The sequence below is a fragment of the Odocoileus virginianus genome, chromosome 2 (assembly GCF_023699985.2).
Source record: "Odocoileus virginianus isolate 20LAN1187 ecotype Illinois chromosome 2, Ovbor_1.2, whole genome shotgun sequence".
In the NCBI taxonomy this organism is placed as follows: domain Eukaryota; kingdom Metazoa; phylum Chordata; class Mammalia; order Artiodactyla; family Cervidae; genus Odocoileus; species Odocoileus virginianus.
Genome location: NC_069675.1, coordinates 24,537,459 through 24,562,011, shown reverse-complemented (window position 1 = coordinate 24,562,011; position 24,553 = coordinate 24,537,459). Strand labels below are relative to the sequence as shown.

General features: G+C 48.4%; 2 protein-coding genes and 1 long non-coding RNA gene across 5 annotated transcripts in view; 2 read left to right on the top strand and 1 right to left on the bottom strand.

Annotated features, from left to right (window-relative positions):
* THADA (THADA armadillo repeat containing) overlaps positions 1-15,297 on the top strand; it is a 330,140-nt gene extending 314,843 nt beyond the window's left edge. For all 3 annotated transcript variants that reach the window (XM_020878085.2, XM_070477517.1, XM_020878083.2), the window contains 2 exons: positions 10,791-10,960; positions 12,619-15,297. In XM_020878085.2, the coding sequence (XP_020733744.2) occupies positions 10,791-10,960; positions 12,619-13,011 (563 nt within the window). In that variant the 3' untranslated portion in view covers positions 13,012-15,297. The remainder of the gene's footprint in view (positions 1-10,790; positions 10,961-12,618) is intronic.
* On the bottom strand, positions 2,490-10,863 carry LOC139038623 (uncharacterized). Its single transcript, XR_011491648.1, has 2 exons — positions 10,774-10,863; positions 2,490-5,461 (listed from the first exon to the last, which is right to left on the bottom strand). It is a non-coding gene; the product is annotated as an uncharacterized lncRNA (long non-coding RNA).
* A 2,084-nt stretch (positions 15,298-17,381) lies between the features above and the next one.
* On the top strand, positions 17,382-21,326 carry ZFP36L2 (ZFP36 ring finger protein like 2). Its single transcript, XM_020878088.2, has 2 exons — positions 17,382-17,467; positions 17,962-21,326. Exons 1-2 carry the CDS (start codon positions 17,417-17,419, stop codon positions 19,378-19,380), a joined length of 1,470 nt encoding a protein of 489 aa, XP_020733747.1. The 5' UTR covers positions 17,382-17,416; the 3' UTR covers positions 19,381-21,326.
* Positions 21,327-24,553: the final 3,227 nt, after the last annotated feature.

Sequence of the window (24,553 nt, the reverse complement as noted above, 5' to 3'; positions counted from 1 at the left end):
ACCGGAGGGGCCAACCTGTCTCTGTTCCTTAGGACAGAACCTTCCTCTGGGTCATTTGTCTGAGGTTGGGGGCATGTGGGAGCTCTGTTATGTGGTAAAGTCTGAGATGAGGACCTCTGATGGTTTAGGAAGTTCTCTCACTGACTGAGGTGCCTAGAAGTCCCACCTCTGAGCCCTGGCTACTGGAGAGCGGAGAACCGGGGCTCTAGGGGTCAAGGGTCAACCGCGGCAGGGGCCAGTGAGGCTCCTGGAGCCCCTGCAAGAGCTGAATGGCAGAGTCAGCAGCTGAGCCAGGCTTTGGTCCCACGGTTGTTTCTCGTGACTAGTTACAGTACTGGCTCTTGACCTCCTGAGGGGATGTGAAGAAATCCACGGAGAAGACTGGAAATGAGGAAGTTGGTCTGGAAACAGCCTGATGAAACCTTAAAATATTTTTACTCAGAAAAAAGAAATCACAGTTGTACTCACTCAGCTCTGCCCACCCCCCCTCCCCCACCACCAAACCTGCCCTAGGCTGTCTGCCCCTCCATCTTCACCTCCAGCTCCCCCAAACCTCCCTCCTCAACAGGCCGGTCTAATCTCCCTACTCCTCCTCTTCATCCCAGCTGTGCTTGTCCTCTGACCCTCATCTGCGCAAGTGTCTCCTCTCTGAAGCTCCCCCCTTCTCCCACCCCGCACTCTTTCTTTTTTCCCTTTTCTGTCCTTTCATTACAGCTAGTAATGGTATAATCAGTCCGCATCGTACACCATCTTGGACTATTTCCTGACACTTCATATGTGTCAGCTTGCCTCTGACTAAACTGTTTGCTCTCTGAAAGAAGGGCCTGGAATTTTTCTCATGTTTCTCACAGCTTCCCCCCTCCCCTCCTCATCCCCACAACAAAACCCCTATCTGGTGATCAACAAGTTCTTGTGGGGAGATAAAAGCTTGAATTGATGGGTAAATGGGTGGTAAGGGGAGTTGGGTGGATGACAGGGTTGAGAGGTTTTCCACAAATGCCTGACAGGATTCTCTAGAGCTGGTGGGAGCGAGAATCCAACTCCTCACCATTTGCTCAGCATTTCCTCGGCTGACTTGACCTCTCTTGGAAAGGACTGGGAAGGAGGCTTGACCAATGGCCTTAGTCTCGAAGGCATCTCCCTCATAATACTTTATAATCAGACGGTAGGTTTCTAATCCATGGTCTGAATTGGTTTTTATAGTTGGCAACACAGAAAAAAATCCATGTCAGCATTTTCATTTTAATCAGTACAGTTGAAAATGACCCCAAACCTGCCTAGAAATAAAAGATCACTTGTCTTAGTTGGGACATTGACTAAGCAACGATCTTGAATGATCCGGCACACTGGGTGAAGCCTGGGTTTTCAGCTCCCAGCCCCAAGGTGGGCCTCTTCATGGAGGTAGGAAGGAAGGCGGCAGGGGAGCAAGTCAGATGGCTTCTGATCCCCAGGTGGCTGCCTTGGCAGGACACCTTGACATGGCCAGGGCACTAGCGAGAAGAGGTCTGTGCGGCAGCAGCCCTGCAGCCTCTTGTCCGCTGTCCTCCCCTGCGATCCAAGTGAGTTATCCATTCTTGAGGATGGAAAGCATAGGATTAACCAGTTCTAAATGCCCGTTCGTTGGGCTTCCGACTTGCTTCCAAATGACTGAGTGTTAATCCAGTCCGCCTTGCATAGGCCCCCCCAGACACATATATACCAGCACCCCTTCCCCACTTGAAGCACCCCCAGAGGGGTCCCAGAGGGGTCTTTCCTTAGCTATGCAGCCAGTTCGGGGAGAGTCTTGGAGATGATTTATTCCCCCAGGCTGACCTCTCCCCTTCCCTGGCTCCTGCAGCTCTTGGGATCTAGACCACCCCGTTGATTCCTCACTGTTGCCCGAGTGTTTGCCTGACCTTCCCACCTAAACCACCAGCTTCCTGCGGACAGGACAGGACGTGTCAGTCTCTTGCTTTGTTTTCTACAGTACTTAGCATATCACTGGCTCAAAGCAGACCATTAGCTCCTATTTCCTGATGTCTGGTGAAGGGCCAGGCAGAGTCCCAGCTCCTCCAGGAATCCTTCTTCAGCCTTCTTTCCACCTTCTGACCAAGCATTCACCTCTGCAGAGCCCTCCAGCACCTGAGAACTAGGCCCTACAAGCATGTATGAGGCTCTAGACGTTTGACCCGTCTCCTCAGTAGACTGGTCCTTTCCAGACAGACTCTGTGGTCAGGCTTCCTCTGAGCAACTGGACCCAACTTGGGCACAGAGCAGTTTTTTTTTTTTTTTTTTAACATCCTAGTCTTACTGAGATGTATCATACATTTACCATACAAGTCACCCATTTCAAGAGTACAATGCAGTGTTTTTTTAACATACTTATGGAGTAATGCAATCATCAGCACAATTTTAACATATTTTCATCACTCCAGAGAGAAATACCACAACCTACCCTTTGTTCCTCCATATTAGCTGACTATGGCTAACTGTAACAAATGACCACAAACTTGGTGGTTTAAAACAACACTGATTTATTGTCTCACAGTTCTGGAGACCAGAAGTCAGAAAATAAGGTGTCAGCGGGCCACACTCCTTCTGCAGGTGCTAGGGAAGAACCCAGTCCTTGCCTCTTCCAGTTTCTGGAGGCTGTCAGCATTTCCTTGCTGGGATCACTTTAGCCTCTGCCTCTGTCTTCACATAACCTTCTCCTTTCTCTGTGTGTGTTATGTGTATGTTAGTCACTTAGTTGTGTCTGACTCTTGGTGACCCTATGGATTGCAGCCCATCAGGCTTCTCTGTCCATGGAATTCTCCAGGCAAAATACTGGAGAGGGTTGCCATTCCTTCTTCAGGAGATCTTCCTGACCCAGGGACTGAACCCAGGTCTCCTGCAGTGCAGGCAGATTCTTTACCGTCTGAGCTACCAGGGAAGGAAGCCCTTCTCTCCACATGTGTCTAGTGTCAAGTCCCCCTCCCCCTTATTAGGACAATGGTGCTGACATCTAGGGGCCACCCAGATCATACAGGATTATCTCTTCATCTAAGTATCATCAACCAAATCACATCTATAGAGACCGTTTTTACAAGTAAATTAACATTCAAAAAGTCCAGGGACTTTACATAGCTATCTTTTGGGAGGCCATTTTTCAGCCTTCCACACTCTCCATACCCCACCCCCACATAAAATACATCATATAGCAAAAGACATGTAAAATTTAAGTGTACATGTGTACAAATTTTAGTATATTCATAAAGTTATACAACCAATAACACTACCTGATTCCAGAACATTTGCATCAGTGTAAAAAGAAACACTGTATCTATCAGCAGCCATTCCTCATTCTCCCTATTCTCTAACCCCTGGCAACTTTTAATTTACTTTTTTGCCTGTATGATTTGCCTGTTACGGACATTTTATATGAATGGAATTATACAATATGTGATCTTCTGTGCCTGGCTTCTTCACCTAGCATGATGTTTTCAAGGTTCATCTGTACATTGTAGCATGTATAGGTACTGCATTCCTTTTTATAGCTGAATAGTATTCCATTGTTTGGATGTACCACATTTATTTATCCCTTCATTGGTTCATGAACATTTTGGTTGTTTCCACTTCTTTGCTTTTACGAATAATGGTCTTATGGACATTCATGTACATGTTTCTATGTGGACATATGTTTTTAGATATATGTATATGTCTGAGAGCTGGAGAGACTTTCCAACAGTCAGTTTTCCAAAGTGGCTGGCACCATTTTACCTTCCTACTAGCCATGTATGAAAGTTTTAATTTTTTCACATCTTTTACCAAAACTTAGTATATGTCTTCTTGATGAAAGTTACACTAGTAAGTATTAAGTGGTTTCTCACTGTGGTTTTGATTTGTATTTCCCTGATGATTAATGATGCTCAGCATCTCTGCATATGCTTTTTGATCATTTGTATATCTTCTCTAGAGAAATGTCTATTCAGACCCTTGGCACATGTTTTAACTGGATTATTTGTCTTTTTATGATTGGGTTTTAAGAGCTTCCCTGATAGCTCAGTTGGTAAAGAATCCACCTGCAATGCAAAAGACCCCAGTTTGGTTCCTGGGTCGGGAAAATCTGCTGAAGAACAGACAGGCTACCCACTTTGGTATTCTTGGACTTTCCTTGTGGCTCAGCTGGTAAAGAATCTGCCTGCAGTGTGGGAGACCTGGGTCCAATCCCTGGGTTGGGAAGATCCCCTGGAGAAGGTAAAAGCTACCCACTCTAGGATTCTGGCCTGGAGAATTCCATGGACTATACAGTCCATGGGGTCACAAAGAGTCGGACATGACTGAGTGACTTTCACTTTCTGTTTATGTATTTAAAATACAGACCCATTGTATGTTCTCCAGTTTTGTGAATTTTCTTTTCACTTTTTTTTTCTTTTCACTTTCTTAATAATGTCCTTTGAAGTATCAAAGTTTTCAATTTTGATGAAGCCTAACTTTTCTTTTGTTGCTGGTGCTTTTGACGTCATGTTTAAAAAAGCATTTCCTACTCCTATATTTCTCTGAGTTTTATAGTTTATTTTGAGTTAATTTTCATGTGTGTTGTGAGGCAGGGGCCTGGTTTCATTCTTTTGCATGTGAACATTCAGTTATCTTTGCTCCCTTGGTTTGGAAGACTGTTCCTCCCCCCAGCCAGTTATTTTGACACCCTTGTCAAAAATCAATTGACTGTAATTGTGAGAACTTATTTCTGGACACTCAGTTCTATTCCATTTGATCTATATTATGTCTATCCTTATGCCAGTTTCGAAATCAGGAAGTGTGAGTCCTCCAGTTCTGTTGTATTTTTCCAGATTGTTTTGGCTGTTCCAGACACACAACAGATTCCTCCGACACGCTTGTTGCTTGGTCACTTGCTTCCTTGCTTCCTTGAGGGACCAGCAAGCCTGTGAGAGCCTGGCTGGTCTGCAGGGTTAGGTTGAAAATCCCTTTCCCTACCCTTCAGCCTCCCTTTCAGAAGGCATTTGGCCAGTAGAGACTAGACTGTCCTGGCTGAGCTGTCTTAGTCCAGGGCAAGGTAATAAAAGAAGGAACTTGGCAAGGTGCATCTGGCCCCTCAAGCAGGTGGTCTAAGTCCATCTAATCCTCCCCTCACCCCCATCCCAGCTCCCCTTCCTCGTCTCTCCTCACCTGGTGCGGTCGGTGTTTGGATGGTTATAATTCTAGCAGATTTGCTTCCAGACAACACACCAGCTCTCCTCTAGAGCTTCAGTCATTCCCAGGACTCCCTCGGCACTTTCTAAGTGTGATGCCCAGCCACATGGTGCAGGACAGGGGACACTGGTCCTCAGGTGGGGCAGGTGCAACAGTCCGGCCTTCCTGGTGGCGTCTCTGATCACTTCCGAGTGGTCTTCGTGGACCCATTGGGGGTGTCGCACGAGCTGCAGGCACTGGTTTTGCTGGTGGATGAAATTATGTTCTTCCTATAGGGCTTTCAGCCCTTGCTCTAAAGAGACAAAAAGAAGAGTCGGGGCAGGGAGGGATACGTGTGAATCAGAGGGAAGATTTTTTGGAAGATTTCAAGAGAAGCTGACCTGATGCTGGTGCCACAGTATAGAGGACTCACAGCTTTGACCCTTTCTTCAAAATATGGCCGCCAGCTGGGAGCTGTTTTTAATGCAAGAAAAGTGAAAGTCTCTCAGTCATGTCTGACTCTTTGCAATCCTATGGACTCTGCAGTCCATGGAATTCTCTAGGCCAGAATACTGGAGTAGGTAGCCTTTCCCTTCTCCAGGGGATCTTCCCAACCCAAAGATTGAACCCAGGTCTCCCAAATTACAGGCGGATTCTTTAACAACTGAGCTATCAGGGAAGCCCCCCTTTTAATGCATAAAAATAATAAAACTGAGTCTGACTTCCTCATCTCCCTGGGGTACTGGGAGTGTTTCTCCAAGGCTTCCCTGCAGGATGGGCGTGGCCTGTGACTGAAGGATACATATTAACTCAGTGCCACCACTGCTAACTGTGAGATTCTGGACCTGTTACCCAACCTCTGTGAGCACAGCTTCCTCGTTTATTAAATAAGGATACCTTCCTTCTGATGGTGGGAGAAGCAAGGGTTCAAATAAAAGGAAAGTCTCTGTTATCATCAACTTATTGCTTGCTTTTTTTGTGGCTGTCCCTGTGTTAGAATTCAAACCAAATCAAGTGGGGTAAAGGAAGTTTCATAATCTCCAGAGTCATAAACTGGAATGTTCTGAGCATCTGCTGTGTGTTTCATTGTATGCTAGTCTGCATGTATATTTTCAGTCTTTGGGACGTGAAAGATGCCAATTAATGCTGTTCTCTTCCCCTTACAGACTCTAAAGTAGTTGAGAACTACACAGGGGAGTCAACAGAGTTAAAAATAGAGATTGTATCATAGGCAAAGCCTAGACCAACACATGGCTCAGTCCTGCAGCCAAAAAGGCACCTTCACACCTCCCCTCAACTTTTTCTGTTTCCCAGTTTGAAGCCTGATGCCAAGCTGCAGAGCCTAAGGGGCAGGTGTCCTGGGGGATTGATTTCGGGCTCCGAAGATGGTAACATTGGTCCTTTGGCTGCTTCTGTGAGCCCAGGCTCCACTTCATGGGCTCTATGTAGTGCTGACCCCGATGGAGGGTCATCAGCTCTGTTCCTCTCACCATGAAGAACTACATCCCAGGAATGCTGGTACTAGTTCTCCAAATCTGCACTCTACATACACCATGAAACTTGCTGTCAATTCCAGTTTCTTTATAGCCACTTAAAGCTCTCTGAATGTATGCAAGTGAGATAACCTAACTGTGCCTGGATTCCTCATCCGTGAATTAGGAAAGGTAATACCCAGCCCAGAGGATGTTGAGGGACTGGAGAGAAAGGACTTGGTTAGGTGACTGGCACTTAATAGGTCCCCAGAGGCTGGTTCAACACCCTAGGGAACTCAGCTTTCTATTCCAGACTCTGAGGCTTCTCCCTGTATGTTGAGCAAGTCTCTTTGGGGGCCAAATGGTCAAGGACAAAGTCTGTGGGCCGCAGTGGATTAGAGAAAGATGAGGTCTCAGTAGAAGTGGGTCATTGAAAGACAAGCACTGGTGTATGGATGGGTCTGTAGATGTGTATTGTCTGTATGCCGAGATTTCAGTCCCACATTTCAGGCCTGCTCTAGGTTGGTGATGGAAGGTGCAGAGTTGTTAATGGGAGTGTCAATGCCCAGAGCCTCCCTTCAAACCCATATTTAGGGCTGTCTAAAAATCCTAAAAGATAATGCTGTGAAAGTGCTGCACTCAATGTGCCAGCAAATTTGGAAAACTCAGCAGTGGCCACAGGACTGGAATAGGCAGTTTTCATTCCAACCTCAAAAAAAGGCAATGCCAAAGAATGCTCAAACTACTGCACATTTGCACTCATCTCACATGCTAGCAAAGTATTGCCCAAAATTCTCCAAGCCAGGCTTCAACAATACATGAACCGTGAACTTCTAGATGTTCAAGCTGGATTTAGAAAAGGCAGAGGAACTAGAGATCAAGTTGCCAACATCCATTGGATCATCAAAAAAGCAAGAGAGTTCCAGAGAAACATCTACTTCTGCTTTATTGACTATGCCAAAGCATTTGACTATGTGGATCACAACAAACTGTGGAAAATTCTGAAAGAGATGGGAATACCAGACCACCTGACCTGCCTCCTGAGAAATCTGTATGCCCGTCAGGAAGCAACAATTAGAACTGGACATGGAACAACAGACTGGTTCCAAATTGGGAAAGGAGTACATCAAGGCTGTATACTGTCACCCTGCTTATTTAACTTATATGCAGAAAACATCATGAGAAGTGCTCGACTGGATGAAGCACAAGCTGGAATCAAGATTGCCAGGAGAAATATCAATAACCTCAGATATGCAGATGACACCACCCTTATGGCAGAAAGCAAAGAAGAACTAAAGAGTCTCTTGATGAAGGTGAAAGAGGAGAGTGAAAACGTTGGCTTAAAGCTCAACATTCGGAAAACTAAGATCATGGCATCTGGTCCCATCACTTCATGACAAATAGATGGGGAAACAATGGAAACAGTGACAGACTTTATTTTTGGGGGCTCCAAAATCACTGCAGATGGTGACTGCAGCCATGAAATTAAAAGATGCTCCTTGGAAGAAAAGTTATGACCAAGCTAGACAGCATATTAAAAAGTAGAGACGTTACTTTGCCAGCAAAGGTCCATCTAGTCAAAGCTATGGTTTCTCCAATAGTCATGTATAGATGTGAGAGTTGGACTGTAAAGAAAGCTGAGCACAGAAGAATTGATGCTTTTGAACTGTGGTGTTGGAGAAGACTCTTGAGAGTTCCTTGGACTGCACGGAGATCCAACTAGTCCATCCTAAAGGAGATTAGTCCTGGGTGTTCATTGGAAGGACTGATGTTGAAGCTGAAACTCCAATACTTTGGCCACCTGATGCAAAGAGCTGACTCATTGGAAAAGACCCTGATGCTGGGAAAGATTGAGGGCAGGAGGAGAAGGGGACGACAGAGGATGAGATGGTTGGATGACAACACCAGCTCAGCAGACATGAGTTTAAGTAACAAGGCAAAATGATGAAGTAAGCAGTGGTTTCCGCAAGTCAGTTCAGTTCAGTTCAGTCAGTCAGTCGTGTCCTACTCTTTGCGACCCCATGATCCACAGCACGCCAGGCCTCCCTGTCCATCACCAACTCTCAGAGTCTACCCCAACCCATGTCCATTGAGTCGATGATGCCATCCAACCATCTCATCCTCTGTTGTCCCCTCCTCCTCCTGCCCTCAATCTTTCCCAGCATCAGGGTCTTTTCAGATGAGTCAGCTCTTCGCCAAAGTATTGGAGTTTCAGCCTCAACATCAGTCCTTCCAATGAACACCCAGGACTGATCTCCTTTAGGATGGACTGGTTGGATCTCTGCAGTGTAAGGGACTCTCAAAAGTCTTCTCTAACACCACAGTTCAAAAGCATCAATTCTTTGGCGCTCAACTTTCTTCATAGTCCAACTCATCCATACATAACCACTGGAAAAACCATAGCCTTGACTAGATGGACCTTTGTTGGCAAAGTAATGTTTCTGCTTTTTAATATGCTGTCTAGGTTGGTCATAATTTTCCTTCCAAGGAGTAAGCGTCTTTTAATTTCATTGCTGTAATCACCATCTGCAGTGATTTTGGAGCCCAGAAAAAGAAAGTCAGCCACTGTTTCCACTGTTTCCCCATCTATTTGCCATGAAGTAATGGGACCAGATGCCATGATCTTAATTTTCTGAATGTTGAGCTTTAAGCCAACTTTTTCACTCTCCTCTTTCACTTTCATCAAGAGACTCTTTAGTTCTTCTTTGCTTTCTGCCACAAGAGTGGTGTCATCTGCATATCTAAGGTTATTGATATTTCTCCTGGCAATCTTGATTCCAGCTTGTGCTTCCTCCAGCCCAGTGTTTCTCATGATGTACTCTGCATATAAGTTAAATAAGCAGGGTGACAGTATACAGCCTTGACGTACTCCTTTTCCTATTTGGAACCAGTCTGTTATTCCATGTCCAGTTCTAACTGTTGCTTCTTGACCTGCCTACTCAAGAGGCAGGTCAGGTGGTCTGGTATTCCCATCTCTTTCAGAATTTTCCACAGGTCACCCTCTTCCTTTTTCTGTGCCCCATTCTACTCTTTCACCGCCCTTCCTCCAGTCAGCTAAGATGAGTGTCTGAAAAATGAGTTCAGTCTAACACAGAGGGCAGTGGACTATGAGCTAATTCCAGTCCCCCACCTGTCACTGGGGAGCTTCCCAGGTGGCTCAGTAGTAAAGGATCTGCCTGCTAAGTGAGAGACATGGGTTCAAGCCCTGGGTCAGAAAGATCCCCTGGAAAAGGAGATGGAAACCCACTCCAATATTCTTGCCTGGGACATCCCATGGACAGAGGTGCCTGGTGGGCTACAGTCTGTGGGGTTGCAAAGAGTTCAAGATGACTTAGCAATTAAACAACAACTTGTCATTGTACAGCCTGTGAACTGCTAATGGCTTTTACATTTTTTTATTGGTTAGAAAAAATAAAAAGAATATTATTTGTTGATACCTAAAAATCACATGAAAGACCACTTTTATTGGACCATAAATAAAGATTTATTGGAACCTAGTAGCCACAACCATTTGTTTATATATTGTCTGTGGCTGCTTTCTGGAGAGTTAATTGTGACAGAGACCATAAGACTTGCAAAGTCGGGACATCCCTGGTGGTCCAGTGGCTAAGACTGCCAGTGAAGGAGGCCCAGGTTCGATCCCTGGTCAGGGAACTAGATCCCACATACCGCCAATGAGACCCGGCATAGCCAAACAAATATTAAAAAGACTCCTAAAGTCTAAAATATTTACCTTCTGGCTCTTCAAGAAAAAGTTTGCTGATGCCCTGCTCAGAGAAGTTAGAGATTTAATGTGTCATGTGCTCAGTGGGATTTGCTTTAGAGGAAGGGGCAGAGTGATGGAGGTCAGCAAGCCTGCAGAGGAGATGCTGGGTGGGATGCTTTCCTGATATCCTTCCAATTGGCTTGAGGGGACAGAAACATCTAGTCCTGTAGATGGGGCAGCTTCGATCCACACTGGGATAGGGGGCATGGCAATGGTGGGGTTCAGGCCTATGACTCATTCTAGTGTATAGACAGCAAATAACCCTTAGTGAGCCTCTCCCACCAGCTTGCCTGCCAGGCGGTGGCAGTGATTTTACCGGGGATTTTCACTGTCCCCGAATCCTGCACAGACTCCTGGTTGGCACTGAGCAGCACATTCATGGCTCACCTCTCTCCTCTTTGCAGAATTTGCCTTCTGCCAGGTGGATGCCTCCAGCGCACTGGACCTGGCTCTGGCTGTGCTCTGTGACCTGCTCCAGCAATGGAATCAGCTGACCCCCGGACTCCCAGTCCTGCTGGGATGGCTGCTGGGAGAGGGTGAGGGCCTCGTGGCCTGTGAGGAGAAAGCACATCAGGTAATCCCTGGGGTCTCAGGCAGCGGAGGTGTGTGAGTGTGTCCTACCTGTGCCCACTGGAGGCAGCACTTACAGGCCTTCGTGGGCTTGATGTAGCTTGAAAGTGTGCTTCCAGATGCTCAGATACAGAGCAGTAACCGATTAACAAAATCTCCACATGACCCCAGCCGGCTGGGTGCTCCTCAGGCAGCTCTCCTGATGATTTAGGGGGTTCCAGTGGTAAGCCTTCCCATCATTGTGGGGGAGGGGACTTCAAAAGAGGTCCCTTGGAAGTTGAGCGTTTAATTATGGAGAATGCTTATTCATCAACATTAGAGTAACCAGGGGCTCCCCACAGTTAGGTCTGAAGCTGAAACACTTCCAGAGAATCAGGGTCCTTCCAGGGTCTCAGCTGCTAGAAGAAAACTATTAAACCCCTCCAGGTTTCATAAACTGCTATTTTATTAAAGTTATGTTATGGGCTATTAATATTAATATATTAATATATGTATTATATAATAAATTATTATTAACAACTATTAATAGTTATTAATAATATATAATATAAACATGTATCAATATATTGTATAATAACTTATTGATACTAATAACTATTATTAATAGTTATTAGTATATATTAATATATATTATATAATAACTTAATACTTTTAATAATAGCTATTATTAACTATTAACTAACTATTAACTATAAAACTATTAAACCGCTCCAAGGGGAGCAGTCAACAGATAGGGAAACTGCTGCTGCTGCTGCTAAGTCGCTTCAGTAGTGTCCGACTCTTCGACCCCATAGATGGCAGCCCACCAGGCTCCCCCATCCCTGGGATTCTCCAGGCAAGAACACTGGAGTGGGTTGCCATTTCCTTCTCCAATGCATGAAAGTGAAAAGTGAAAGTGAAGTCGCTCAGTCGTGTCCGACTCTTAGCGACCCCATGGACTGCAGCCTACCAGGCTCCTCCGTCCATGGGATTTTCCAGGCAAGAGTACTGGAGTGGGGTGCCATTGCCTTCTCCGATAGGGAAACTGAGGACCCAGATAAGCAGCAAAAGCATCCTGAGAACTGAAATTCCTCTTCCCTAGTGTCTGACTCAGCTGGCCTTCTTGGCATCACCAGCAGGCCAAGAGTTCAAAAAGCAGTCTGTTTATGGGAAATTTGGACAAGATAAAGTGTCTACAGTAAAAATGACCTTGAAAGTCCCCAGCATTATAGAAACTGGGCTTCATCCTCGGAGAGCAGTGTCTCATGTTTGGCAATACTTCGCTCTTTGTTCTGCTGCTCACATCTCCCTTCCCTGCTCCTCTCTGATTTCTAGATGCACCTTCAGGTCTAGGGCCCCCTCCTGTGTTGAGGTCCCCTTTTCAGCACCAGTCCCCCCAAGGTATCTTGGCTGAGAACCACAAACACATCTCTATCAAAGGTCATGTTAAGTCTGGTGGGGGAGCAGTTCCTCTCCGGTGGAGAAGTAGGATGAGTGAACATCGAAGGTGACCTTCAAGGCTGCAAGCGGTGTGTGTGCAGGGGTGTTGACAGGCGGAAGTGCGCCCGCTGTCATGTGGGGGAGGGGACACGCTGCTTCTGCATCTGCCAGGACTCCGCCCTGGACTGGGGCTGGGTCAGCATCCCCCATAAGGCTGGGTTTTGGTTTTTTCATCTGATTCAGGTGGAAGAAGACTACCCATTTGAAAAAACGGAAATCAACTTTTGGGCCGAGACCCTGATCTTCGTGAAATACCTCTACAAGCACCTCTTCCGCCTCCTCTGTGAGTCCAGCTGGTGTCCCCTCAGCCCGGAGATGCTCCGTCATTTTCAGAGGACTGCATCAGAGCAACATCACCTCCTTTCCCAGCTCTTGAGAGTGCTGCCTCCCACTGCTGAGTTTTTGAAGACGGCGGAGTTCACGAGACTGCGCATTCAGGAGGAAAGGACTTTGGCTTGCCTGAGGCTGCTGGCCATTCTGGAAGGAGAGGAAGGGGAGGACACCCTAGTTCTCAGGGCTTTGGATTCTTCTGCAGCAGCGAATCAGTTAACACTTCCAACAGAAACAGCTTGTTGAAGAAGGATTTGTGGGATTGAGATGGGGTGGGTTATTCCTCCACTCAATCAATAGTAAAATGTTCAACAGAAACTCCAGCATCTTCTCCCCTTCACACTGCGCCCCCTCCCCCCACCTCCCTTCTGTGAGTCGTCTTCTGTCCCACAGAGTATTTTTTCTTCGGTTCAGTCATTCAGGGCAGCCTGGTTTATTGCAGCTACTGTAGGAAGTGAGGCTACCACAGTGAATATTGACTCTGTTCCCAGGTGCAGGCCACCTGCAGGCCTGAATTAACCTTTCTCATCCCCCAGGACCTCCAATGTCCAACTAGAGCCAGCCTGCATTTTCCTCTGAATTGACTACACAGAGTTGGGTTTTAAGACATGATTCCCCACCCCACCCCCTATTTTTGGCTGGTTGTAAGAGTTGGATTAGTTAGCAAACAGCCCACTTGGTCCGAATTTCAAATTTTATTCCATTTTAGTGAAGTAAGAAATATGTTCCAAATGTTGGATCCTGGGAGAATTAAGCATTAACTTCATACAAATAATTTTGTTTTTAGTGTCTGCATCTTTAAGCCTTCAGTGACCTGCACATGCCATCCTCATTATTAAAAGAGCCATTACAAGCTCCTACGCCCTGACCCCCAATAAAAAGTATTTGTGCTATTGTTAAGAAAGCATATTTTACCACCCACTGAAACCATAGCCTCTTGGCTGTTAGAAGGAACCTGGGGAGAGTCAGAATAAATGACTTCTTTGATGTCTACACTGTTTACTATCATTTTCTTGGTTGCAAAAAGATTCTTACTTAGGATCACAGAAAATATTTATCCATTTTAGTGATTTAATATACAAACCTTAGGATTTTCTGCTTTTCTAAATCCAGCCCTCCCCACTTCCTCAGACACCCAGCAGGTGTCGCTATTGCATACGTTTTGCTGCTGATTTTTTCACTGGCTTACCGTTTTTAATTTGTAATTTCAAAGTGTCACCCAAAGACAGTTATCTTGAAACTCATAGCTTGGATGGGTCATAACCTCATCCACGTTCACTTCATCCTAGTTATCTGAAGAAACCATTTCAGTAATTGTGTGTACACTTGTTTCAGCTTTTAGAGTCTAAATATTTTTAAATACTCACAGGTGAGCAACCAGTTAGAATTATTTTATTGATGTTTGAGGGTTTGATCAGGCAGTTTAGCGGGGAGAGGATTTGGTATGATCATTTCCTACTGCAGAAAGATTTATATTTCAAATATAATTTGTTTCTTTTTGAAAGAAAACCACCTAACACTAAAAAATAGAGCCTACTAGTAAAGAGCTGTAGGAAGAGGAATGCAAAAAAGTTAATTTGGTGTCCAAACTTTTGTCCTAAAGAGAACAGGAAATTCCCTGGTGGTTTTGCACTATTCAGCTCAAAATGTGTTGTGATCCTGAATTAATTACCTGGTTAGGCATCTGTGTAGCCCACACTTGATGGAAAGTTGCCAGCTTAACATTTCTTTTTGTTCTGAGAAGACATGGCTGTGAGAAGTCAGGTAATTATTGGTACAACATAATGATAACCATGGTAGAATAATTATGAAACTGGCTCTAATAAAGCTCAGCTCACTGGAAAAGGCCAGCATTCCTTTTTTCTCCATTTAAAATGAAATAAAAGCAGTTATATGATAATAAAAATATTTCTACCAGCAGGTACTCTGTACCAAAGCATGTACCATAGCATGTTTACATGCAAGCTCCAAAGTCTTCTACCCAGCTCACAAAGTGGGTGTTCTCATAGGTGTTGACTGGGAATTACCCCAGATTTTGATCTTGGCTGGTTGTAGCCAGCTTGGGAGTACAGGAGAGACAGATGTTTCCACTGGTTTTTGTATCTGAAATCTTGTCACTGACCTTCAGTAGCAGGGGTGGTGGCCTGGGAAATGGCTGTTTCACACTTTCCTGATGCATTCCCAGGGGCAATTCAGAATACCCCACCGTCAGAGCCATCCTCAAACTCTTGGGTTCATTTCAACAAAGAGCAAAACAGGGTCAGGGTTCTTGGGTGTTCCAGGCTACAAGTCTCCGCCACGATTGCCCAACCTTGTCTAATGATCAGTGTAGGCTGGGTGGTGAGTCTAAAGCAGTCACTTCTTCTGAGGTCACTGCCCTTGGCTCCAAGCTGGAGGGTCCAAGATTTGGTGCCCTCTCAGCTCTGCATTCACCATTCTGTGGACCTTCACCCATCCAGCCATGCTCCAGAGGTCTGACTTGCTCCATTTTTTTGCTTTGTCAATTTGTTTTAATAAATAAGATGGAATATACTTGTTTATCTTTTAAACACCATAACAGGTAACTCATTTGCATTGGCACCTTGACAAAAGGTGATAGATTAGTAAAGCAGGAATTATGTTAGTTTTACAAGGAAACCCAGGTGCCCAAGTGATTATGTGATTTGTCTAAAACCATGTGGTTTATAAGGGAAGGAGGCTGAACTCCAGCCTTATGATTCTGATCCTGGAGTCCTTGCAGCCCTGCCTTGGCTCAAGCACCCTGGATGGGTGGAGAGTCCAGCAGTTGGCTCTGCATGCAAGCTGAACTTGAAGGAGTTGGTTTCCTGAGAGCCAGGCCTAGTTCATTCCTTCCCAGGGTACTGAGAGAAGGAGTTGAGTGCAGCGGAATGTAAATAAGCACAAGGAAACACAGCCAGAAATAAGATCAACTGGGCAAGGGGGCGTGGGTCGCGGGAGCTTCTTTCCCTGGCAGGTACTGGACCTTCCAACTTAGGCCCAGTAACAGTCTAGGCTGCCAGGTGTGCGAAATCATGGGCCGGACTCCAGCCTTTCAGAGGCAGCGTCTGCGTAGACGGGAAGTGTCCTGGACCGGACCCCAGATCTGACAGCGGCTTAAGCCTCACTGGGTGCTGGGGCGGGATGGTGTCTGCCTCGCACCCGGAGGGCACCGGTTGGCAAAATCTTATACCAATGCAGGCTTCTGGGGTGTGGGACTGGCAAGAGAAGGTAAGGCGAGCCCACTAGGCGAATCTTCGGTGCCCTGCCTTGCCTGGCTGCGGGTCGGCCTCAGCGGGAGCCCGCAACCCAGGACGAGCTAAGGCAGGGCGCAGCGCCCTAAACGGCCAGGGAGGGTGTAGGAGAGCGCGCCAGGCCACGGCTGCGGCGGACGGGAGACTCGGCTCGCAGCTGTACCTCGACCCCCAGGACTGGGGAAAGTCGGACAGACCAGCAGACGGACAACGCGGCGGGAAGTGGCCTCCATGCCTGCGCGGCTCTCCTGGCCTTTCCTCCCGTCCTCCCAGCCGGCTCTCCCGCCCGGGATGCCCCGCGCCACTCTGCGCCTTTGGCCCTGGCTCAAGGTCTTGTGATGTGATTAGCAAAGCCAGCGCCTTGTCCTCAGACACTCAGCCCTGCCCGGCAGGCCTCGGCATTCAAGCCCTGTTTACTGCAGCCTGGGCGGGAAGAGGGGCGGAGAAACGCGCCCAGGCTCCTCCGGGAGAGACTGCCCAGGCGGCCGCCCGCGTGGCCGCTCCCGCCCCCACCCCCACCGCATCTCCACGTGCAGTCGGGACGCAGCCACCACCCATCAGACTCAAGCTCAGAGTCCCCGCCCCCCGGCCAGAGAGCCCTTTGCAAAGCCGCCGGGCCGCGCGGACGGTTGCAGTATTCTTGCACTTTGCAATTCCCGCGCCCAGTATAAAACTAAGAGTGGGAGATAAAAGCTCCTCAATTTCGCCAAGCAGGATCGGGCGGGGAAAGACACGTTCAGGGCTGCAGAAACCCGGCCACGTTAGACGTGCTGGGGATTTCCGACAGAACAGCCCCAGAGGAGGGGAGCCGTATCTTCCCGCCACCAACCAGCAGCACCCCTCTCGGCCGAGATCTCCACGCCGCCCCGGGCACCCAGGCGGCCAGCCCCGCTTCGAGGCCTCTCCGTCCCCTCCCCTAGAGGAAAAAAATTGGCGGCGGCCAATGGGAGGCCAGGAAGGCTCCTGACGTCCGCCAGCGGGCGGGCGGCGTTGCCTGGAGACCCCGGCGGGGTCAGCGTTCAGTCCCCTCCCCTGGCACGCCCGCCCCGGAGCGGCCGCGCTCCGGGAGCTCTATATAGGGCGCGCGCTCGCGGGCCGCTGAGTTCCACCAGTCCGCGAGCTGCCGTCGGCTCCGCGCGGGGGGGGCGGGCCGGGCACCCCGGGGCGCGGAGGAGCGCTCTAGCTTCACTCTTCTTTCCCCCCAACTCCGCACTCCCGGGCACCCTCAAACCAGTCCACGCTGCTGCCCACGCTCCCTCTTTTCTCGCCCCCCAGCAAACTTTCGGTCCCTCCCTCGCCCCTCGCCCGTTACTCGTCGTGGCTCGGGCCGGGCCGCGCCGCCCCGAGGGCTTCTCCGGATCTCCCAGTCTGCAGCTCCGACCATTAGAGGATCCAGAAACATGTCGACCACACTCCTGTCCGCCTTCTACGATATCGACTTCTTGTGCAAGGTACGCGGGAGAGCAGGGAGCCCATCAAGTTTTCAGGCTTGGCCTTCTGTCCTCGGCTTTGGGGGTTCTCTTCCCGCTCTGACTTTTTTAGATTCGGGGAAAATCCCAGAGTTTGCACTGCTGCTCGAGCCTTGTGGGCGGGGAGAAGGAGCAGTTGGGAGGAAAGGCAGAAGGGAGTCGCTGTAGCTGTTAGTTTCTCCGCAGCCGACCACAGCCACGCTGCCCGGGGCTTCCCGGACGGGGTTTGCGCCGCCCAGGCCTGCGGCCCACGGCTGAGGATCACATGTCGCGACGCAGCGCGGCCTAGGGTGGGAGAGTCCGGCTCCTCCCAATGCGAACTTGATTCTTGTGCATGTTTAAGGGTGGAGGTTGGGCCGAATCGAGATCCGAAAAAAGGAAAAAGAATCGGAGGGCTGGTAGTGGCTACTCGGCAACTCGTCCCAACTCTTCCCTCCTCCCTTTTCATCCCTTCCCCGGTCCCCTCCTCTTGGCAGACGGAGAAATCCCTGGCCAACCTCAATCTGAACAACATGCTGGACAAGAAGGCGGTGGGGACACCCGTGGCCACCGCCCCCAGCTCGGGCTTCACGCCGGGCTTCCTCCGACGGCACTCGGCCAGCAACCTGCACGCACTCGCCCACCCCGCGCCTAGCCCCGGCAGTTGCTCGCCCAAGTTCCCGGGCGCGGCTAACGGTAGCGCGGCGGCCGGCGGCTCGGCCTCCTATGGCACCCTCAAGGAGCCGTCGGGGGGCGGCGGCACCGCCCTGCTGAACAAGGAGAACAAATTCCGGGACCGCTCGTTCAGCGAGAATGGGGAGCGCAGCCAGCACCTCCTGCACCTGCAGCAACAGCAGAAGGGGAGCGGCGGCTCCCAGATCAATTCGACGCGCTACAAAACTGAGCTGTGCCGACCCTTCGAGGAGAGTGGCACCTGCAAGTACGGCGAGAAGTGCCAGTTCGCGCACGGCTTCCACGAGCTGCGCAGCCTGACGCGGCACCCCAAGTACAAGACCGAGCTGTGCCGCACCTTCCACACCATCGGCTTCTGCCCCTACGGGCCGCGCTGCCACTTCATCCACAACGCTGATGAGCGGCGACCCGCGCCGTCCGGGGGCGCCTCCGGGGACCTGCGCACCTTCAGCGCCCGCGACGCGCTGCACCTAGGCTTCCCGCGGGAACCGCGGCCCAAGCTGCACCATAGCCTCAGCTTCTCGGGCTTCCCGTCGGGCCACCACCAGCCCCCTGGGGGCCTAGAGTCGCCCCTGCTCCTAGACAGCCCCACGTCGCGCACGCCGCCGCCGCCCTCCTGCTCCTCGGCCTCGTCTTGCTCGTCGTCCGCTTCGTCCTGCTCCTCGGCCTCGGCAGCCTCCACGCCCTCCGGCGCCCCGACGTGCTGCGCCTCTGCTGCGGCGGCGGCCGCGGCCGCGCTGCTGTACGGCACCGGGGGCGCCGAGGACCTGCTCGCCCCCGGCGCGCCCTGTGCCACCTGCTCGTCGGCCTCGTGCGCCAACAACGCCTTCGCCTTCGGCCCGGAGCTGAGCAGCCTCATCACACCGCTCGCCATCCAGACCCACAACTTCGCCGCCGTGGCTGCCGCCGCCTACTATCGCAGCCAGCAGCAGCAGCAGCAGGGCCTGGTGCCCCCCGCGCAGCCCCCGGCGCCGCCCAGCGCGCCCCTCCCTGCCAGCGCCGCCGCGCCGCCCTCGCCGCCCTTCAGCTTCCAGCTGCCACGCCGCCTGTCCGAGTCGCCGGTGTTCGACGCGCCCCCCAGCCCCCCAGACTCGCTGTCGGACCGCGACAGCTACTTGAGCGGCTCCCTGAGCTCGGGCAGCCTCAGCGGCTCTGAGTCCCCCGGCCTTGACCCGGGTCGCCGCCTGCCCATCTTCAGCCGCCTCTCCATCTCCGACGACTGAGGCAAGAGGGCGCCAGTGAGGAGGAGGAAGGGCAGGCCGTTCTGGGGGTGTTGGAGGGCGCCACTGCTTAGAGGCAGGGGGGCACAGGAGTGTGGGGGGTGACATCGGCCACAAGCAGACTGCAGGCTGTGCCGAGCACTTGGACTCGAACTTGAGTGCCGGGAGGGCCCCCACCCTCCCCTTTCGGTTCCCTCTTCGTTTTTGTTTTTTTATTATTATTATTATTTTTATTATTATTACGAAGTTTCATTCTTGTTGAGCGGGAAAAAAGCCAACGAACTTTTTGTATTGATGAACAAAAGACTCACAACAGAGCAGTTGTGATGCGAATAGAACAAAAAACCAAACAACAAACTTTTTTAGGTCTCCGATGAGTTTGGGATTTTAGGAAAAATCAACCCAGCACCAGCAGCTATCAACCACCATTCCATATCTTCACTTGAAAAGCATTAGTTACAGTCCAGATGTCGGGACTCTTATCTTGAGAGAAGTTCCTAATTGTTTGTCCCAGACCAGTGTAAACAAACCAGCCAACCACCGCCTTGCTAAACCTATAAGCTTTTAGAATCCAATATTCTGCCAAGAATATGCCTTGATAGTAGACCTCAGCTCCATAGGTGTTTTGTTTTTTAACAAAGTTATATATGTCTGGAAAAAAAAAAAACCCTTGCATTCCAAAGTTTCATACTGGTTACTGGTTTCATTGCCACCACTTAGGGGATGTTTAATTTAGAACCATTTTGTCTGCTCTTTCTGGAAGCCTTGGGCAGAGCTTAGTTTGTAATTGTTGGGGAATAACTGCTGAATTTTTAGCTGTTTTGAGTTGATTCGCACCACTGCACCACAACTCAATATGAAAAAAACTATTTAACTTATTTATTATCTTGTGAAAAGTATACATTGAAAATTTTGTTCATACTGTATTTATCAAGTATGATGAAAAGCAATAGATATATATTCTTTTATTATGTTAAGTTATGATTGCCATTATTAATCGGCAAAATGTGGAGTGTATGTTCTTTTCACAGTAATATATGCCTTTTGTAACTTCACATCGTTATTTTATTGTAAATGAGTAAAAAAATCTTAATTTAAGAGATTGTATGTAATATTTATTTCATTAATTTCTTTCCTTGTTTACGTAAATTTTGAAAGATTGCATGATTTCTTTACAGAAATCTATCTTGATGCTGTGGAAGTAGTTTGAGGAATATCTTATGAGTTTTTCTTAGAATGTATAATGGTTGTAGCCCATCCAACTTTAAAAGAAAAAAATGACCACATTGCAATCAGGCTTACATGTGGCATGCTTTTCTCATTCCAACTTTATAAATTAGCAAAAGATGTTTTTTGTTTGCTTATTCCACCAGTTCTACTGTGACATACTCTGCATATAAAGACATGTAGCAATAATGGGGGGGATGGTAATCTCACAGTGCCTTTGGAAGGGCCAGAACTTGCCTTAAATTTTTCTCAACCAAATAAGTATTTTGTCTATTAGTGCTTGAGAGAATCTGAATGTAGGATGGGTTCAACTGCACAAAAGGAGAAGATTTTTACCACTTTTTTTATATAGATATAAAGTGAAGAGGCCACCTCTTAGTGCTAAAATGGTATGTAGTACATGAATATGCCTTGTTTAATTACAGAAAATTCCAAAACTTGTACTATTTTTTTTCCCCGTGTGGAAAGGCAGGAATGCTTTTCTGGACAGCGGCTGAATGAGCAGTAGCTTTAGTTTGTACGTAGGTACAGTTGGAGCACTATGTATGTATGTATTGTGGACTACTTTGACAGAAGTAGGTATTTTGAATGTAACAAGGTTAAGTCAACTTGAGTTGTAATATATTTGGGGAATCAGTTCACTACAAATTGTGACTGTAAACATTGTACTGTAAATGTTTTGTAGTTTTCCCCCAATAAAACTTCTGGGAAAAAAAAAGGTATTAATGTGTAAGATAGCTTCCTTTTTTAAAATGGGGATACCTACAGAGCTTTCTAGCTTCCCACCACTGTCAGGCATTGCCCAGGTCTTAGAGAGTTGGGCGCTAGGGTTTAGAGGGCTGGCAGAGCCGGAGTTCAGAAGAGCTTGTCTCCCTATGTGTTTTAATAGCAAGTTCTTTCAGCTGAAAGAAAAGTAATTTAGACTGTCAAGGGCACTAGTTTAGCTAGCTGTTCCCTTTGCTAATAAGATGCATCCCCGAGTTGGCTGACTGGTAGCAGGTCCTGGCTGGGAGGCCTGAGGGGTGTGGCCCGCCTGTGAGTCACCAAGCGATCACGTGTCCGCTGTGGCAGCTGAAGGTCTGGATTTTTTTTTTTTTTTTTCCTCCAATGGGACACCCGGGAAACAACTGCTTGGGTGAGGAGGGTCTTGCCAGCCCCTGGCTGAATTGGGGGTGGGAAGTTAAAGCCCAGCCTTTCTGGGCCAGAGAACCAGGCTTTGGCCTGGACTTTGGAAAGCCTGGTTGTGCTGAGGACGGAAAGAGAAGGAAGATTAAACAAGTTAAACTTATATCTGGGTAGTGTTTGTTTATGTGGACAGCTTCCTCTGGGAGTGAGCACACACGTTATTTATGCAAAAGGATTGGTGTTTGTGCTTGAGACTACTATAAGCGGCCAGAAAGCAAATTCAACCCAGGTCTGGAAAAAAGGAAGGAAAAAAAAAAAGCTTTCAATCCCTCTGCTGATTCTCACACAATTGAACAAAACCTGAGTATGGTTCTTTCCTACAGTTGCTTTAAAGCTTAAAAATGTGCTTCATAAAACAATTCCTGTTTTTCCTTCTCTATCCCTCACCAACCCCTAACACACACACAGTTCACTTTTTCCAAAGTAAATAAGAGCTTTAACAAAAGTTTGTTTCCTCATCTGCAGCAACTGGGTTCTATCACTCTACTCCCATCCCCTTGACCCTGTGTTCACTGGGGTCTCCTGAGTCTCACAGCTGAGACTGGTTGGGTGGGGGTGATCAGTGGAGCCCGCCAGGCCTTGAGCAGCTGCTTCACACTAACAGTGATTGCGCTGGTGTTAAACTGGAGCGTTTTGGTGCTGGGTGCACGCTGCCAAAGGGGATAGGGAACAATTTCAAAGTTCCAAATGCCTGGCTGAAAGCTTCACGGTGGGGGAAGGGAAGCTTGTGGCCCTGGAGGACTGGAAGGGTGAAGACCTATGGGCTCTTTACCATAAAGAATGTGCAATGGCAAGGAAAAGTCTAAAATGTGCTATGTAGGGCCAAACTGCATTTCAAAGGCCTTGTTTCCACTTCATTCCAAAACTGATTTTCCTTAACAAGTACTTTTTGATCAACTGGAACGTTCGACTTCTTTTTGGGGTAAGCCACATTCATTTTTAAAAATCGGTTTGTTTGAAAGCCCAACTGCTAGGAGCTGATGTTTTGTATTTTAGACCCAGTGGAGCATGCAAAGCTGCGGGGGGGTGTGTGTGGGGGTCATTCAGAAATTTCCTCTTGCTGCAGATCAGTGGAGGGTATGGGGTCATTGTCTTTCTGCAGCGGCTGGAATTAACAGCAAACAAAAAACACTCTGCTATTGCTGGATCACCCTTAGACAAGTTTCCTTGTAAATTAAGGGAACTTGAAGTAAAAACTGCAAGTAAGAACAAGCCAGGATTCCTATCACAGGATGGGGAGTGGAACTAAAACTAACTCCTGTCTTATACCCAAGATAAAATTCTTTTGTAGTTAGTAGTGAAAATGAGCCCAGAGCGTGATGGTGTTGAGAATGGCTCAATAGTAGCATTTCTACTAGCTGTTAAAAAACTAAAACTAAAAAAAAAACTAAAAAAACTAAAACTATTTTTTAAGCAGCTCAATTAGTGTACATCACTTTCTAAATTATTTCTGAGGCTGCATGCATGTAGATACTTCCCACCCCTCACTGTCTGAACCTACTGCTGAGTGTATGAAACAGGGGCAGTGGGGGCACACAAAAATACTATTGAGAAGGCCAAAGCTTTGCACCCGCCCTTGGGAATAGATGGAGGATTGTGAGCCCTGCCATGGTTCAGGAACCCACATGAAAGGACAAGGCCTGGAGGGCCCAAGGTGGGAAGGACAAACAGGCATAGCTCTTGGCTGCAGATCTGGCCCAGTACCGGGATGCTTGGTGGTGAAATTGGCCTGGGGAGTCTCAGAAACCTCCAGGCTAAATGTATGCAGAGAGTAAGCCCACAAGAGAGCATTTGAATCTGGAAGAGAACTGTCTCCAGGCATTTGATCAGCATTGTGCTCTAGGTGACAAGAGTGAGGGCAGATATGGCCTCAAGAGTGTGGCAAACTCTGGCCACATCTTGAAAGCAGAAGTTGGGTCCCTGCATCTTCCCTGGCCTTTGAGTTCAATGGGAGCTTACACAGCCCTTGGTAAGCAGCCAGGCTTACCTTCTATCAAGAGCCTATAACTATTCTCCATTGTTGTTACATCATTGAACTGTGTTTATTCTTGTTCGCTTTCTGGGGGATGTGCAAATCTGTGGCCATCCAGGGCAGTTCCAATTTGTGCTGCTAGCAAGGCCAGGAGGGAGGGAGGAAAAGAGGGAAGGTCGGGGAGGAGCCCGTGCCTGGCAGCTGAACATGCCTGCCCCTGGAGGAGCCCTGTGGGAAGGGGGCCCCCCACCCCTCCTGACAGTTTCTGCTGGACCTGGAAAGTGTGTGAGTGCGGATGTGTGTCTAAGGGTGTATCTGTATGTGTGGAGGGAAGTCTTTTGAGAGGGTATCCACAGGGTGTTTCTGGGTCCTTGTCTCTCTGGCTGGGCGTATACACGGGCATGCATTGCTCTATGTCAGGGGTCTGTGTCTGTGGGGAGTTGCTGTAGAATCCTGGTATATGTGGCTGCAACTGTGGGGTGAATGGATTTGTTAGATTTGTGATATTTGTGAGGTATGTGTGTCTGCAGGGTGTGAGAGCTGGTGAGTGGGTATGGAAATCTGTGAGTGTGGGTGTGGGTCTGGGTGTGTCTGTTGCTCTGTGTATGTGTGCATGAATGTGGGTATAGGTCTGAATGTGTCTTGCTGTGTGTGTAGGTATGTGTGTGTGTGTCTGTGTGAGTGTAGGTTTCAGCGTGTCTGTTGCTCTGTGTGTGTGAACGTGGGTATGGGTTCAATGTGTCTGTTGCTGTGTGTGTGTTTTGTTGCTTTGTGTATGTATCTGAATGTGAG

Excerpts from the sequence above, each read along its gene's own strand:
- ZFP36L2 (XM_020878088.2), top strand. The coding sequence starts at position 17,417 with ATGTCGACCACACTCCTGTCCGCCTTCTACGATATCGACTTCTTGTGC. Across the intron at positions 17,468-17,961 it reads ATATCGACTTCTTGTGCAAG|ACGGAGAAATCCCTGGCCAA; the intron begins GTACGCGGGAGA and ends TCCTCTTGGCAG.